We start from the raw sequence: 15,684 nt of genomic DNA, 5'->3' as shown, positions 1-15,684 counted from the left end.
AAACTTGATTCATCTGAAAAGCCCCCTCCCCCCCACCCCCCTCATCGCCACACCACTCAGTTACGGTACTCGCATGCAAATTACAGCCTTCATCGCTGACTATCAGTAGTCGGCAGGCATACGTTAACCAGGTGCTTGCCGTAGAGGCCCGTATACAGCAGATTTCGCTGAGTGGTTGTTGAGTAGGCACTGTTGGTAGCCTGTTGGTTCGTGTAGATCAGGGATCCCCAAACTATTTTGGACAACTGACCCCTTTTCCAAAATGAACTGTTACCTCAGACCCCCATCGCTAAATTACCTACTTTTAAGATTAATCCCCTTATTAATAATGGTCCGTTAACTTAAAACAGCTGCTACAGAGTGTTATTTTTCATTCTGACTTAGGTGAATAGAAGAAGACAGAGTGAGAATTAACAATGCTTTAAGTTAGCAGACTATTATGAATAAGGGGGCCTATCTTTAGTTTTTTCCTATTGATACAAAATACCTAGGTACTAAGGTACCAATTGGAAAACTTTGCACTTGGTTAAGTGAGTAAAGTTGACTTCATTTTCTCATCAAAATTTAACAAAATAAAAAGATATATAATTCAGTAAATATCAAGTTTAATTTATAATGATTATTACAAATTAAGTACTTAAAGTATCTTAAGTAGGTAGGAAATTATATTTAAAAAAGTATTAATTCTCAAAGAGAAAATAAATCATTCAGTGTGATGGATGAACCTGATGACTATCTACCAATCTAGCTACATCCGGTTCAATATTGGTGAGTTGCAGCCTTAAATCTCCACGTTCGTTGATTTTCAAACGGTTTCTCTGTTTCGTCAAAATGTTTACCACACTGAAGCTTTTTTCAACTAGGTATGATGATGGAAAAGCGATAAGGTATTTTTCAGCAATGTTCCACAATGTAAGATACTGTGTTTCAATGTTGCGTTGCAACCAGAACTTCTGATAGCCTTGGTTGAACTTCTGCTTAAGCTCTTCGTCTGTGTTGATGGTAATCAACTCTTCTTGCATTATCACATTGGCTTTTTTCTATGGCTGTGGTATTGTACGGATTTATTATCCATTGAGGAATTTGTAAATTTAAAAGATCCTCAAACCTCTCCGTAAAATCCTTGTGTAATGCGTCCAAGTGAGTGACACATAATAAGTCATCATCTTGAAGCATTTCTGGTAATTTTGACAAATGCGGAAACTGCGAATATTCTTTTCTGCCTAAATTTTGTTTATAAAGGATTAGTTTATCCACAAAGGCCGATATTATTGATTTTGTTTTAACCAACTTAAGATCGTCACCCTGCAGTTGCAAATTAACTTTGTTGAACATTCCAAAGATATCAGTCAAGTAGTAAATATGTTTTACAATTGTTCAGATTTTCTTTCAAATTTGGATCTTTTCCTTGTAAGAACTCCAACACAGATTCAAAAATGGCTGAAAATCTTTCTAAGCAAGAGCCTCTTGATAGCCAGCGAACTTCAGTGTACAGAAGTAATCGAGTAAAGACTTCGTCGTTTTCCTCACATAGCTGAGCAAATAACCGAGAGTTCAAAGAATTGCTCCGAATCTTGTTGATAGCATTTATTACATATTGTAAAGACTTATGCAATCTAGGACTCAGCTTTTTTGGTACTAAATGCTGCCTGTGAATCACGCAGAGAATGACCAGTACATCCACAATGACGACCAACCATAGACGGTGCACCATCAGTCGCAACAGAAACAATGTTCTTCCATGGAATAGCTTTGTCAGTAAAAAAATGTTCCACGGCCTGAAAAATCGATTCTCCTCGGGTATCAGTCTCTAAATATGTAGCAAAAAGCAGTTCTTGGCACATATTTTCATCTTTGATAAATCGAACATATCCTAACAACAGAGCTTCATTGCCGGGTAATGTGGACTCGTCCAACTGGAGAGAGAATCTGTTGGTCTGTAAGAACTTGCCTAAAATGTTTTCCACATCGCGTCCCATCTCGTCTATGCTTCTCTGAATGGTGATATTGCTCAAAGGTATTCTCTTTAAAAAATCATGTGCGGGTTTGTGCAATACATTGTTAAGGACCTCCGCAGTGGCTGGTAAGATAAGCTGCTCTCCAGTTGTGTGGGGTTTCCCCGACTTCGCTATTAGTAAAGGTGTATTATAGGACACTCATAAACCATCATCGTCTTTAATAGATGACTCAACCATCGATCTTATGGATGGCTTTTTGTCTAATTTTTCTTTAAGTGCTTGAAAAAATGACAAAGGCTTACTTTTTTTGGCAGCATGTACTCTTGATAAGTGGTCATTCATTTTTGAAGGCTTCATGGCATCATTACTGAATACTTTTTCACATATGAGACACATCGGCAATTGTTGTTTTGATGGAGATGCAATAAATCCGAACTTCAAGTAGTCCAAACTGTATTGTCTGTCTTTTTTTTACCCCCCCCCCCCCCCCCCCCCCTGTGTCCGCCGTCATAAAACTCTCAGTAATCCTGCAAATAAAAAACTACCTAAATAAAAAACAATAATAAACTGTTAAATTTGCACACTATCTTATTTTTATCACACTCAGGTAATGGATTCTTGTTAGGTATTACTGACTTACTCATTGATAAACTTGGATACCTATATTAGGTAAGTAACTATAGTAGGTAATTAGGTATAGAAAATTCGTATTAGTTAAGTAGGTACCTATCAGCATAAGAATGAAAACCAAAGCAACCTGAACACTTCAAAGTGTAGGTACCTACCTACTTAACAACTTAAGTAATTTTTACAAATACTTTTATACCTACCTATTTAAAATATGTTGTATGTTGTGTTTACCACTTTTTCAGTCACTTTACTTCACTTAATTTAGCTATGTACTAACTTTGTAATCTCTTGAAATAAATGAGTACTTATATGAATTATTATCGTTCAAGCTCCAACGAATTTCAAAACGCAAATGAGCTTTCAACCTAAATGCAAGCTCGTTAAATAGTAAGATATCAAAAACATGTTTGGACTTGATCATGAATTCGTTCATGTTAAATTGCGTAAGTGTCAAATAGAGAGCAAGTCAAAACGCGGCTGAAAGACGTACGCTCGAACTCATTATCTTGCACGAACTTGTCCACACAGACTTGGTGAGTTTTTCATCTTGTACGAACTTGAGACTTTACATTACTACAACAATGCTATTTCCCACAAAAATATTAATTATTCTTAGTACACGTAACACAACATAAACCGTACAGTACCTACCTATCTTGAAAGTTTAAAATACGAACTTGTGTTAATTTAATAGGGGTTGATTTTTAGACCTCGTCGACCCCCAAAATCCGTTTTCGTTTATGTCGACCCCTAGGAAACAGATATCAACCCCAAGGGGTAGATATCGACCACTTTGGGAATCCCTGGTCTAGATGGTCAGCTGCTCAACAGCAGCACATATATTTGCTTGTATGTATCTCCATAGAATCATTCACCTCTGTCATATATGGCCAGTGGTGCTCCACAGTTGCCTCGGCACTGGTTTTCAGTAGCACCATTTTGACATGCAGTGTTTACTTTAATGACAGCGACACACGAACAATTTACAAACTTGGCAATTTCAGAAATGCTTCCACACTCGGCCCGAAAGCGAGTGATCCTGCACTTTTGAGCGCGAGATAAATTATTCCATTTCCGCATTGCAATTTCTTCACTGTTTCCCGTTGACAAATTCTTTATGCTCTCCACTGCTAGTGGTGCTGCCTGTGGTTACTGCATATTGACATCGAACATAGGTGTCGGTCACATTGATGTGACTGGACTGAGTGTATATGGAATGCTCTATTTTTCTTTGCAACTTCTTCCCTTAAGGTGCATTTACACAGGCCATATTTTATGGCAATATTTGATGAAAATAGCAATTTCTTTCAACGTTGTTGCAATGTGGCTGCAATACACATCATTTTGCAGATCGGCTGGGCAATATTACTGAAGTTAAGTGGTTGCCAATGTATTGCTGATGGTTTGCTGCGGCTGGGGAATATTTTATATTTTTTACTGCAGGGCAGTTAAATGCTTTCCCCTCGCTTTGACCTCTGTTTCCTACCTCTCTCACTGACAGCACTGCAGTCAAGAGTCTGAGCGAAAATGTAGTTGTTTTGCTTATGTCTGAAGGTTTGCTCTTGCACCTATAGTCTCGTCCCTTGTTGGTAGTTTGTTGTTTCGAGTTTGTTGTGTAAAGCAATGAAGTAGTGGACTTGTGGGATGTCAAAAGCAATATATTCAAAGACTGCAATCTGGAAAACAGTTGGTACGGTGTTGTTGGTGAGCTCAAAATTGTGCTTGATGAAGCATTCAAAAAATTCTGAATTCTTCAAATGTGTGCCAAATATGAGGCAAAAAAGTGGTTTGCATTTAATGCTGAGAGTTTTATATACCTGTGTAAACACAAATACAGAGGTGAGGAGAAACTCTGATTTTATGTCAACAGAGAGACCGCTACAGTATGAATGTTTAGTAAGTAGTAGATTAACTTCTCTGTACATATCTTGCTAAGCTAACTGATTATGATCACTTGTAAAATAATTGGTAAAATCACCCCTTACTGCTTTACCTCTTGTCTTTGCATTCCTAGGTATTTGTTACAGGAATTATATATTTTCATTGTTTTTCCACCAAAATCCTGGTAATATTTTCCCTTTGTTAATATCTACACTGTCAAAAACTCTTGGAGGTGAGTACAGTGTCTGACGTTGTGGATTGTGATGCAAAAAATTATGTAAATTCAGGGTGTTTGTAATTAAAGTTCCAGTTTCAAAATGCTGTAGGAAAAACAACTGCTGCTTGGAATGCTCTCAAATTTGAGCAGCATATTAGTTATCTATCATTGGGAGGGGGAGGGGCGGCCTTAATGAAAATTTTACAAATAGATGGCACTGAAGCTTTTGAATATGGACACTGACACATGCACAGCACACCGCTATTCATCAGAAATGCCTTACGTGACTGTCTCCGTGTGAAGACTTGCGTGCTGCTGATAAAGCTCTTCTACAAGAATGATGACTGTGTGCCCTGCAGAAGGTCTGGGCACTAGAGGGACCAAAAAGTCATTGGTTTGATGTCTGCTAGGGCTCTGGAGAAAGTGATTACAAAATTCGAAAACAAAGCTTCTTTTGAAGTGCAATGTGGCAGAGAGATGACAGCAGTCGACCAGACGTCTGTCAAATGTGTGGCCACAGTAGTGCAGGAAGGGTCGAGCGGTGGAGCGTAAATGCACAGTGGACAAGGAAATACCTGAATGTTGGACGTGCCTGTGAACACGGAGCATAAAATCGTACGAAACATCCTGCAGTGCTGTCCGTACACAATCACCCGTGTTCAGGAATTGCTTTCTGCTGACCTGCCAGTGAGACACACGTTCGCTCTGTAATTTCTCGCTTAGATCGAAGCTCGTAGTGAATGGCCACGGAACATTCTGTCGACAGTTGAAGTCCATTTCCATATCCTAGGAAACGTCGATACGACAAACTGTGGAATGTGGGCGACGGAGAATCTGCACGCACGTCAGCCGGTACCACTTCATTCTGCAGAGGTGATTGTGTAGTGCAGGTTGATGGCATCATTTATTGGAGGGCTAAGATGGGGGGAAGATGAGTCCTGTGTGTCATGTTGCCAGTAGTCACTGGATGGGCTTACCTAACAACTCTTGACTGCCGGACTTGTGCAGTCGTCTAGATTGAGCAGTACAGGTGCCATAATGTGCAACTCAAACTACAGTCACCATATTGTAATTTGTGTGTCGTTTGTTTGGTAATACGTTTTTAGTTTTTTTCTTTGTTCCATAACGTTTCTCCCTGTGTCAGATACTGTTCAAATTTGATTTCATTCTGAACAGGTGTTCTCTTTCTAAAGCATTTTGAAACTGGAACTCTAACTATGGACACTCTGTATCTAGAAGCCAAGGCACTTTTTAGCGTTATTGTCCACATTTAGGTATATAGTTTTATGAAAGATTTGAAAAGCTGACACCATTGATCGAAAAGGATTTTCCACTACTCTTATTGTGTTTGTGACTGTTTGCCTCCTTTCCCTCTTTAATACCTCCAACCATTCCTGCTAAAAGACGTTGATCGCTATCTAGGGCTTCAGAATGTACTAATATTAGCTTGATACTTCTGACAGTGTCATAGTCACATATTGTGTAGTCTACTGTAGTCCTAGTTGACATGACTCTACCTGTTACCTTATGACTTTGCGAAATGCTAGTATATTCCATTTACAGCAGTGGAACTATTTATACTCTTTTACCAAGCGAGGTCGCGCAGTGGTTAGCACACTGGGCTCGCACTCGGGAGGACGGTGGTTCAATCCCGCGTCCGGCCATCCTGATTTAGGTTGTCCGTGATTTCCCTAAATCACTCCAGGCAAATGCCGGGATGGTTCCTTTGGAAGGGCACGGCCGACTTCCTTCCCCGTCCTTCCCTAATTCGATGAAACCAATGACCTTGCTGTTTGGTCTCTTCCCCTAAACAATCCAATCCTATATTCTTTCCTGTTTCTCTTCCTTGCCCATGTGTGCATTTAGGTCTCACATTATCTTAACTTTCTGTTTAGTTAGGTGACTCTGCATTTCATCTTCAGAGGCTTCCTTCTCATTAGCAGACCCTCCAGTTTGTGATCCATATACTTGCAGAATCTCCCTGTCCCACTTTCCCTCTGACCTCAATCATTTTCTCACTTACTCTCCTCAGGTCTACTCTCACGACTACTGCCACTCCATGTTTTCATTCTTCCTTATTACTCCATTACACAATATGTCCACTCCATACCATTCCACCTGGGTTCTTACAATTGTAGAATACCCTCTCTTCTTCTGTTCGTCACTCCACCACATCCTCCTCCTTCCCTGTCAGTGCCCCTATGTTCAGTATACCAAGTCTTAGTCACTGGGAATTGATGGCTCTGAAGCTTGCACTGTGCCTGAGTGCAAGTATTTTATCCACTACTGGCTTGCTGAGCTTATTGTCTATGGATTCGTTAACAGAGTTTATCCTCCAACCTTCTTGGGCCATATGAGTATTTTATTTCTCCCCTACCCCTCAACAGCTCGGAGCTGCCACGTGAGGCACCCTCTGTAGCATTAAGGCCCCTCCGAGAGTAAAACACTAGTACAAAGGCTATCCAGAAAGTAACAGATGTTTTGAAATAAAAAAATTAACAATATGGAAAAACCAAATTTCATTATAGAGTCCGCCAGAAGAACGTATTCGCTATTTGTCAGGTTCTGTCGAGATACTGGTATTGTCTTTAGGTTTGAGTTAAGAGTGTGTTGTAGTATGTTCTTTGGCTTAACAGTTGTTATTACTTTCATCTCAGTATTGAGAAAACAAGATGGCTGGAGCACGTTTGACAATTGAGCAACGAAAATGTATTGTGAACAGCTTTTTCAAGTTTGATAATGCCATTGAAGTGCAATGTCAGTGGAGGCGGGAGTTTGAAACAGAACCACCAACCCGTCTAACAATTAAAGGGACCACACCCTGCCTATCTAACCCATGTTAATTTAGGCAAGTATTTGACCCATTTCTGAAAAAAACTATTGATGCAGGACCTTAATATTTTTACTGTATGTTACATGATGCTAATAGTCAACTGCACTAAAATCTACTGTATCCATTTTATAGTTTTTAAGAAATACTTTTTAAATTTATTAACAAAAAATATTAACTTTTTTCTGCAAAAAATATTTTTTGTGAACTTCCTCATGGGGGAATATTAATGAATATAGTACCAGAGGTGGCTTTTTGTTATGCAGAGTCTCTGAAAATTTCAATCATTTATCTATGATAGTTCCTGATATAATGGGGCATATGTGCTGAAAATTTTAGTTTGCGGGAAATTGACTTTAAAGAAAAAACTTTTGAAATTTGGTACTTACAGTTAATTAAAACTGTCCTGCTGCATATGATGGCCCTTCTTTGGCCTCTAGCAGGTCTTCTAGCTTCTTTTTCACCTTCCGGGATGTTTGTCTTGCTTTCTTGGCCATATTAGATGGAGACCTGTCTGCATCGGCTATCCTCATTTTATGGCAGTGTTGCAGCCCAGTGATCATATTTTCATCAGGATTAATTCCCAGCTTTTTCAGTACCCAACACTTTCCATTATCACCACAATTGAATGTAATAACAGCATCATGAGCTCCTAGTTTCATTGTATGCATTCCTACAAATACAGTTTTAGGAAGACTGTTCCAAATTGTGCTGTTGAAACATTAGAGTTCTCTCTCTTCCCATGCAGACATTTCCTTAGGAGGTCAGGATGAGCTAAGTCTCTGAAAATAGGTTTAAGTGCTGTAATAACAGCAGCAGGAAGAGAATGCTGGTAAGAATAAGATTCTCCAGTTACCTGAGCCCTATTGTATTTGCACCATGAATTTTCTCCTGATGGACACAATCCATGATATGGCTTATCAGTAGAGGTCCTATGGAAAATATGGCCCAAATATCTCTTTTCATTGCCTCCAGATTTTCTTTATTTCTCCTAATTACCTGACCATAGTATACCTGCAATGTTTCTATAACAATTACTCACAATCACACTTGAACAAATCTAACCGTGTGTTTGAAAGCATTTGGTTTACAAAAAGCAGAAACAAAAGCATACCGACCATTGCATTCCAAGGATAGCCAACAACCTCGGGAGAAAAAAAAAATATCCCTAACATGCAAAGTAGGGGATTTGAAGATCCAAAATATATGCAGAAAAGTGGGTATGGCACATAAACACACATGGTAGGAAAATGCTCTTTAAATGCTTGAAAAAAAATTTTTCAGCAAAATCCTTTTCAGAGTACTTAAATAAAACCTTAATCTATTGAAATATGACAAAAACCGAAAATAGATTTTTTTTCGACCTGAACCATGGTGTGGCCCCCTTAAATGCGTCACTGACAAGTTTGAACTGCGTGGAATGATTTGTGATACTCACAAAGGAAGATCAGGAATATAGCGTACAGCTAAGAGTCCTCCTTCATTGGCTTCCATGTTGGAAACATTTAATTCTCCACAGAAGTCTGCTGTACAATGTGCACGTGAAGTGGGGGTTAGCAGTACAAGTGTATGAAGAGTTCTGAAAACTGCAAAGCTGAAAGTTTACATTCCACGATTACTGCACGCAATTAGTGATGACAATCCTGATTGCCGAAGCAATTTTGCTAATGGTATCAGCGAATGGTAACTGATGACGAACAATTTGTGACGAAGATAGGATGGAGTGACAAGGCACAATTTAAACTTTTTGGAACCGTGAATCGGCATAACAGTGTGTACTGGGCACAGGAAAATCTGAAAGTTTGTGTGGATAAAGGAGTCAATTTACCAGATGGTTCATGTGTGGTGTGGACTATCATCTAGGGGCTTAGTAGGACACTTTCTCTTTGATGCTACTGTCACTGGAGAAATGTGCCTGGAAATGTTGTGCGCATCAATTTTGCCAGGTATACTTGCACTTTATGGGAGCTGATGAAGAGGTCTTCTACCGACAGAACGGGGCGCCACCACACTACCACCTAGCCGTACGAGCTATCCCGGATGATAACTTTCCGGGGCATCGGATTGGACAAAGAGGGCCCATCGAGTTCTCTCCACGGTCGCCAGATCTAACACCTTCGGACTTTTACTTGTGGGAAACTGTGAAAGATAATGTGTATCGAAGAAATCCATGCATGCTGGATGGACTCCCCAGGAGAGTACAGCAACATATGCAGCAATTTCCACTGTAACATTGACATAGTTGTGGCGATTGTTTGTTGTTCTGTTGTGTGTATAACCACAAGCGGTGAACATTTTGAATATTTAAAGTAACTGTGTGCTAAACTGAATGTTGTACAACATGTGTGATCAATTATTAAATTTAAAATGCACATGTAAGTAATGATTTCTGTTCCTTTAAGTGTGTATACATTTTTGTGGTCGACTGTATACATTTTAAAGGTACACTCTTAAGCTATATTTCTACAAAATTGCTATTGAAATTGAGTCGTCATATTGTGACCCTAGTTTTTCAATGCCGTATCTGTATATATCTACTGCGTGCAATTGTAACCACTGGTTTATACTGGCATGCAGTTCGACCTCAGTATCGAAGCTTTGTGTAGCGAGCCATGTCTTTGTTGCTGGGAGGAGGTGGTAGTTGCTCAGCGCCAAATCCAGACTGTGGTGGATGAGGAGACACATTCCATCCAAAACCCCATACGAGCTCTCAGGTGTGATTAGCCGCAAGTAAACGTGTATTGTCATGGCGGGAACAAAAGTTTTTGCTAAGTTTTCCCCAATAGTTGCTTTGTATCTCCCACATTAATTTTGGCATTGTTTGACAACACCTCAGAGTTAACTGTTGTTACACATTCAAGAGAATCAATGAGACTCACTCCCTTAGAGGCCTATAACATAGAATCTGTGATCTTTCTAGCTGACAGCGTTTGCAGCACAACCTCAATTTCTTGGGAGAATTTGTGCCCCTATTCCATTGGCTGCCTTTTTTGTTTCATAGTTGACGTGGTTCACACATCTCGTCCCCAGTTGTGACACATTCAATAATTTTGCTACCATTTTCATCTTAAAGGAAGGTCCGTGCTGCAGCCAGTCTGTTTTTTGTGACGTTTCGTTAAGGTTTTGGGAATGCACCTAGTGCAAAATTTGTGGTAACTGAGCTTCTCTGCCAAAATTTAATGCAACAGACTCCGTAAAATTTGGAGAAGAGTTGCAAAAGTTTCGTAATCTTGAAATGACAGTTTTCATCAACTTTGTTGTCGATTCTCATTGCCAGTTCGTCGGTCACGAGGCTAAGCCCGGTACTGCGGTCCTCATCTTCAACAATGATACTGGTCATTTTCAAATTGATATTAACATTCCCATGCCACAAGAGGCAAAAGTAAGTGGGGCCGCCCATTGGTAAAGGTGAGATGGCCTGTGAATTTAGTTTTGAATTCTCTGGTAGTGTGCCGTGATATGTATCTGCATACAAACACAAAATTAGCTAAAGAACTCCATTTTTTCAGGGAGATAATTAAAAATTTATAACTACCCCTCCTATGTGTTGTATGACTTATTATGTATAGGGGATAGAATTGATCAAACTTATGTTAAGGGAATAAGAATTTAAATCAACAATTTGTAAAATACGCCTTTTCTCTCTCTCTTTCTCTCACACAGATCCAGCATACTCCAAGGAAGGAGTTGCTGTGGGGTCATCTGTTCAAAGTGCATCCACGGCAGATGTGAAAGTACTGACGAAGAGGTCCTACGGACAGCAGAAATGGTTCCACAGCTGCGTAAATTAACGTTGATGCGGAAAATTAAAGTCGACATCTTCCGCAAAATCTGCACGAATTGGCCGAACCTCACTTGTCTACATGTTGATTTCAGGCAGGAGATGAATTACTCAGTAAGTTCGACCTTTCTTTAAAGTCCGATAATGATTTTTATATTCTAAATTTTGTGTTTTTTATTAATTTTATAGAATTGAGATCTGTCTGTACAAATCTGTGATGCACAAGTTTTCTCTTTATTAGGCTGTAATTATTAGGCAAAAGTGACGAAATTAAGACAGTACCAAACAGTGACCAGACCTGAAGCTGTGTATGCCGCAGAAACACTTAATCTAACAAGAAGTGGAGAGCTTGAGAAACTAGAGGAGCTCTAAAGAAGAATTATAAGGAAAATAATGGGAGCTAAAAGGAACAATAATGTTGAATACAGGTTAAGACCAAACAGAGAGCTATACTTGAAAACTGAAAAACTAGCTGATGTAATGAGGAGGAGAAGACTACAATTTTTTGGGCATATATTCAGAATGGATAACAGACTAACCATGTGGATATTCACATTACTCAATAGCTACAAATCCAAGCCCACATGGTTCATAGAGCCTGAAAAGGACATGGAAAATGCTGGAATTACGATAGATACAATAGAAAACAGAACACATTTCAGTAGGCAGTTCAAAAGGCAGAATTTCAGGGGAGAAAGAAAACAACTAGTCGAAAGTGGACTCAAGAAGAAAAAGAACAACACTCTAAAAGGATGAAGGAAATTTGGAAACTAAGGAAATCTAATACAATGAAGAGTAGCCAAAGTTGATTCATCATACACTCCAAATGGGTTATTCGAAAGAAGAAGAAAAAGAAGACGACAAAAATGAATATTGTAACGTGATTGGCTAGTTCTGTCTTCTGTTGCTATTTTCAAGTGATCAGTTAATACAAGACGTCAGATACATTATATAATGGTAAGACAGAGATTCAGGAACCAGGTTTTAAATTGTAAAACATTTCCAGGGGCAGATGTGGACTCTGACCACAATTTATATTGATTATGAACTGTAGATTAAAACTGAAGAAACTGCAAAAAGGTGGGAATTTGAGGAGATGGGATCTGGATAAACTGAAAGAACCAGAGGTTGTAGAGAGCTTCAGGGAGAGCACTAGGGAACGATTGACAAGAATGGGGGAAAGAAATACAGTAGAAGAAGAATGGGTACCTTTGAGAGATGAAATAGTGAAGGCAGCAGAGGATCAAGTAGGTAAAAAGACGAGGGCTAATAGAAATCCTTGGGTAACAGAAGAGATATTGGATTTAATTGATGAAAGGAGAAAATATAAAAATGCAGTAAATGAAGCAGGCAAAAAGGAATACAAACGTCTCAAAAATGAGACCGACAGGAAGTGCAAAATGGTTAAGCAGGGATGGCTAGAGGACAAATGTAAGGATGTAGAGGCTTGTCTCACTAGGGGAAGATAGACACTGCCTACAGGAAAATTAAAGAGACCTTTGGAGAAAAGAGAACCACTTGTATGAATATCAAGAGCTTTGATGGAAACCCAGTTCGAAGCAAAGAAGGGAAAGCAGAAAGATGGATGGCGTACTTGAGGACAATATTGTGGAAATGGAAGATGATGTAGATGAAGATAAAATGGTAGATACGATACTGCGTGAAGAGTTTGACAGAGCATTGAAAGACCTGAGTTGAAACAAGGCCCCGGCAGTAGACAACATCCCATTAGAACTACTGATAGCCTTGGGAGAGCCAGGCCTAACAAAACGCTACCATCTAGTGAGCAAGATGTATGAGACAGGCGAAATACCCTCAGACTTCAAGAAGAATATAATAATTCCAATCCCAAAGAAAGCAGGTGTTGAAAGACGTGAAAATAACAGAACTATCAGTTTAATAAGCCACGGCTACAAAACACTAACACAAATTGTTTATAGACGAATGGAAAAACTGGTAGAAGCCGATCTCGAGGAAGGTCAGTTTGGATTCCGTAGAAATGTAGGAACACGTGAGGCAATACTGATCCTTCGACTTACCTTAGAAAATAGATTAAGAAAAGGCAAACCTATGTTTCTAGCATTTGTAGACTTAGAGAAAGCTTTTGACAATGTTGACTGGAATACACTTTCATATTCTGAAGGTGGCAGGGGTAAAATACAGGGAGTGAAAGGCTATTTACAATTTGTACAGAAACCAGATGGCAGTTGGTCGTGCGGTAGCGTTCTCGCTTCCAGCGCCCGGGTTCCTGGGTTCGATTCCCGGCGGGGTCAGGGATTTTCTCTGCCTCGTGATGACTGGGTGTTGTGTGATGTCCTTAGGTTAGTTAGGTTTAAGTAGTTCTAAGTTCTAGGGGACCGATGACCATAGCTGTTAAGTCCTATAGTGCTCAGAGCCATTTGAACCAGATGGCAGTTACAAGAGTCGAGGGACATGAAAGGGAAGCAGTGGTTGGGAAGGGAGTGACAGGGCTGTAGCCTCTCCCCGATGCTATTCAATCTGTATATTGAGCAAGCAGTAAAGCAAACAAAAGAAAAATTTGCAGTAGGTATTAAAATCCATGGAGAAGAAATAAAAAATTTGAGGATCGCCGATGACATTGTAATTCTCTCAGAAACAGCAAAGGACTTGGAAGAGCATTTGAACAGAATTGACAGTGTCGTGAAAGGAGGAAAGGAGGATATAAGATGAACATCAACAAAAGCAAAACAAGGATAATGGAATGTAGTCGAATTAAGTCGGGAGATGCTGAGGGAATTAGATTAGGAAATGAGACACTTAAAGTAGTAAAGGAGTTTTGCTATTTAGGGAACAAAGTAACTGATGATGGTTGAAGCAGAGAGGTTATAAAATGTAGACTGGCAACGGAAAGGAAAGCATTTCTGAAGAAGAGAAATTTGTTAACATAGAGTATAGATTTAAGTGTCAGGAAGTCGTTTCTGAAAGTACTTGTATGGAGTGTAGCCATGTATGGAAGTCAAACATGGACAATAAATAGTTTAGACAAGAAGAAAATAGAAGCTTTCGAAAAGTGGTGCTACAGAAGAATGCTGAAGATTAGATTGGTAGATCACATAATGAGGAGGTATTGAATAGAATTGGAGAGAGAAGAAATTTGTGGCACAGCTGGACTAAAAGAAGGGATAGGTTGGTAGGACATATTTTGAGGCATCAAGGGATCACCAATTTAGTATTGGAGGGCAGCATGGAGGGTAAAAATCGTAGAGGGAGACCATGAGATGAATACATTAAGCAGATTCAGAAGGCTGTAGGTTTCAGTAGGTACTGGGAGATGAAGCAGCTTGCACAGGATAGAGTAGCATGGAGAGCTTCATCAAACTAGTCTCAGGACTGAAGACGACAACAACAACAGTTAATACACTCATGCATGGATGCAAATCTGATTTGGCCTGATCCACATTTTAATTTTTGTTACTTACACTGACCTTGGGGGAAAACATCACAGCACAGAGGAGGAGCTGTGCAGCATAAGCGAAAGTTGGTAGGCGTGTTACTGCATCTGAAAGGTGATGTCGATTCAAACTCTGCGTAAGAGTGCCACTAGTAACACCACTATAACAATGCAAATCAGGTTCGCTTTAAATGCACACTGTAACGGTTGTGAGTGTCAGTTGCTTTTGAGGCTAGATGTGGTGAGTTGTTGATAATCAAGAATGCCTTTACGGTGACAAAAACACCATTATCGACACATCGCCGAGTTTGAACGAGGTCACATAATATGGGTACGAGAAGCTGGATGTCCCTTCTGTGTTACTGCAGAAAGACTTGGCAGGAATTTAGCCACTGTACACCATTGCTCGCAGCACTAGACACGATTGTATACGGTCAAAAGAAGATGGGGCTCCAGATGGCCACTTGGCATTACCGAGTGATACAGCCATTGTGTTTGGTGCGTTGCTGTGTCACATCGCACTGCATCTGCATCAGCAGTGTGAGCAGCATGAGAGACAACTTGGCTTTAAAAATCGCTTGCAGAGAGATTGGATGTCCAAACATACCTGGAGGAAGATCACCCATAGAAAGGAGGCCAAGGGAAGAGTTAATCAGAGCATAGGCACAAGCTGATTATAGAGCAGTAGATAAGGAAGTGAAAAGGAGTGTGAGAAGAGACCACAGAAGATGGATAGGTGAACAGACAGTGCAGAGGGGGGTTGTGAAAGAACTACACTACTGGCCATTAAAATTGCTACACCACGAAGATGACGTGCTACAGACGCCAAATTTAACCGACAGGAAGAAGATTCTGTGATATGCAAATGATTAGCTCGGCGCCGGTGGCGACACCTACAACGTGCTGACATGAGGAAAGTTTCCAATCGATTTCTCATACACAAACAGCAGTTGACGGGCATTGCCTGGTGAAACA

The 15,684-nt window shown here is 39.9% G+C and overlaps 1 protein-coding gene across 2 annotated transcripts in view; it reads left to right on the top strand.

The window, feature by feature from the left end:
* Positions 1 to 15,684, top strand: part of LOC126215057 (uncharacterized) — a 128,390-nt gene that overhangs the window by 38,901 nt on the left and 73,805 nt on the right. For both annotated transcript variants that reach the window (XM_049941705.1, XM_049941706.1), the window contains one exon: positions 11,180 to 11,411. In XM_049941705.1, coding sequence (XP_049797662.1) covers positions 11,180 to 11,411 — 232 coding nt within the window. The remainder of the gene's footprint in view (positions 1 to 11,179; positions 11,412 to 15,684) is intronic.

Source organism: Schistocerca nitens, chromosome 12 (genome assembly GCF_023898315.1).
Source record: "Schistocerca nitens isolate TAMUIC-IGC-003100 chromosome 12, iqSchNite1.1, whole genome shotgun sequence".
NCBI classification, from domain to species: domain Eukaryota; kingdom Metazoa; phylum Arthropoda; class Insecta; order Orthoptera; family Acrididae; genus Schistocerca; species Schistocerca nitens.
This window is presented reverse-complemented; position numbering and strand designations above follow the sequence as displayed.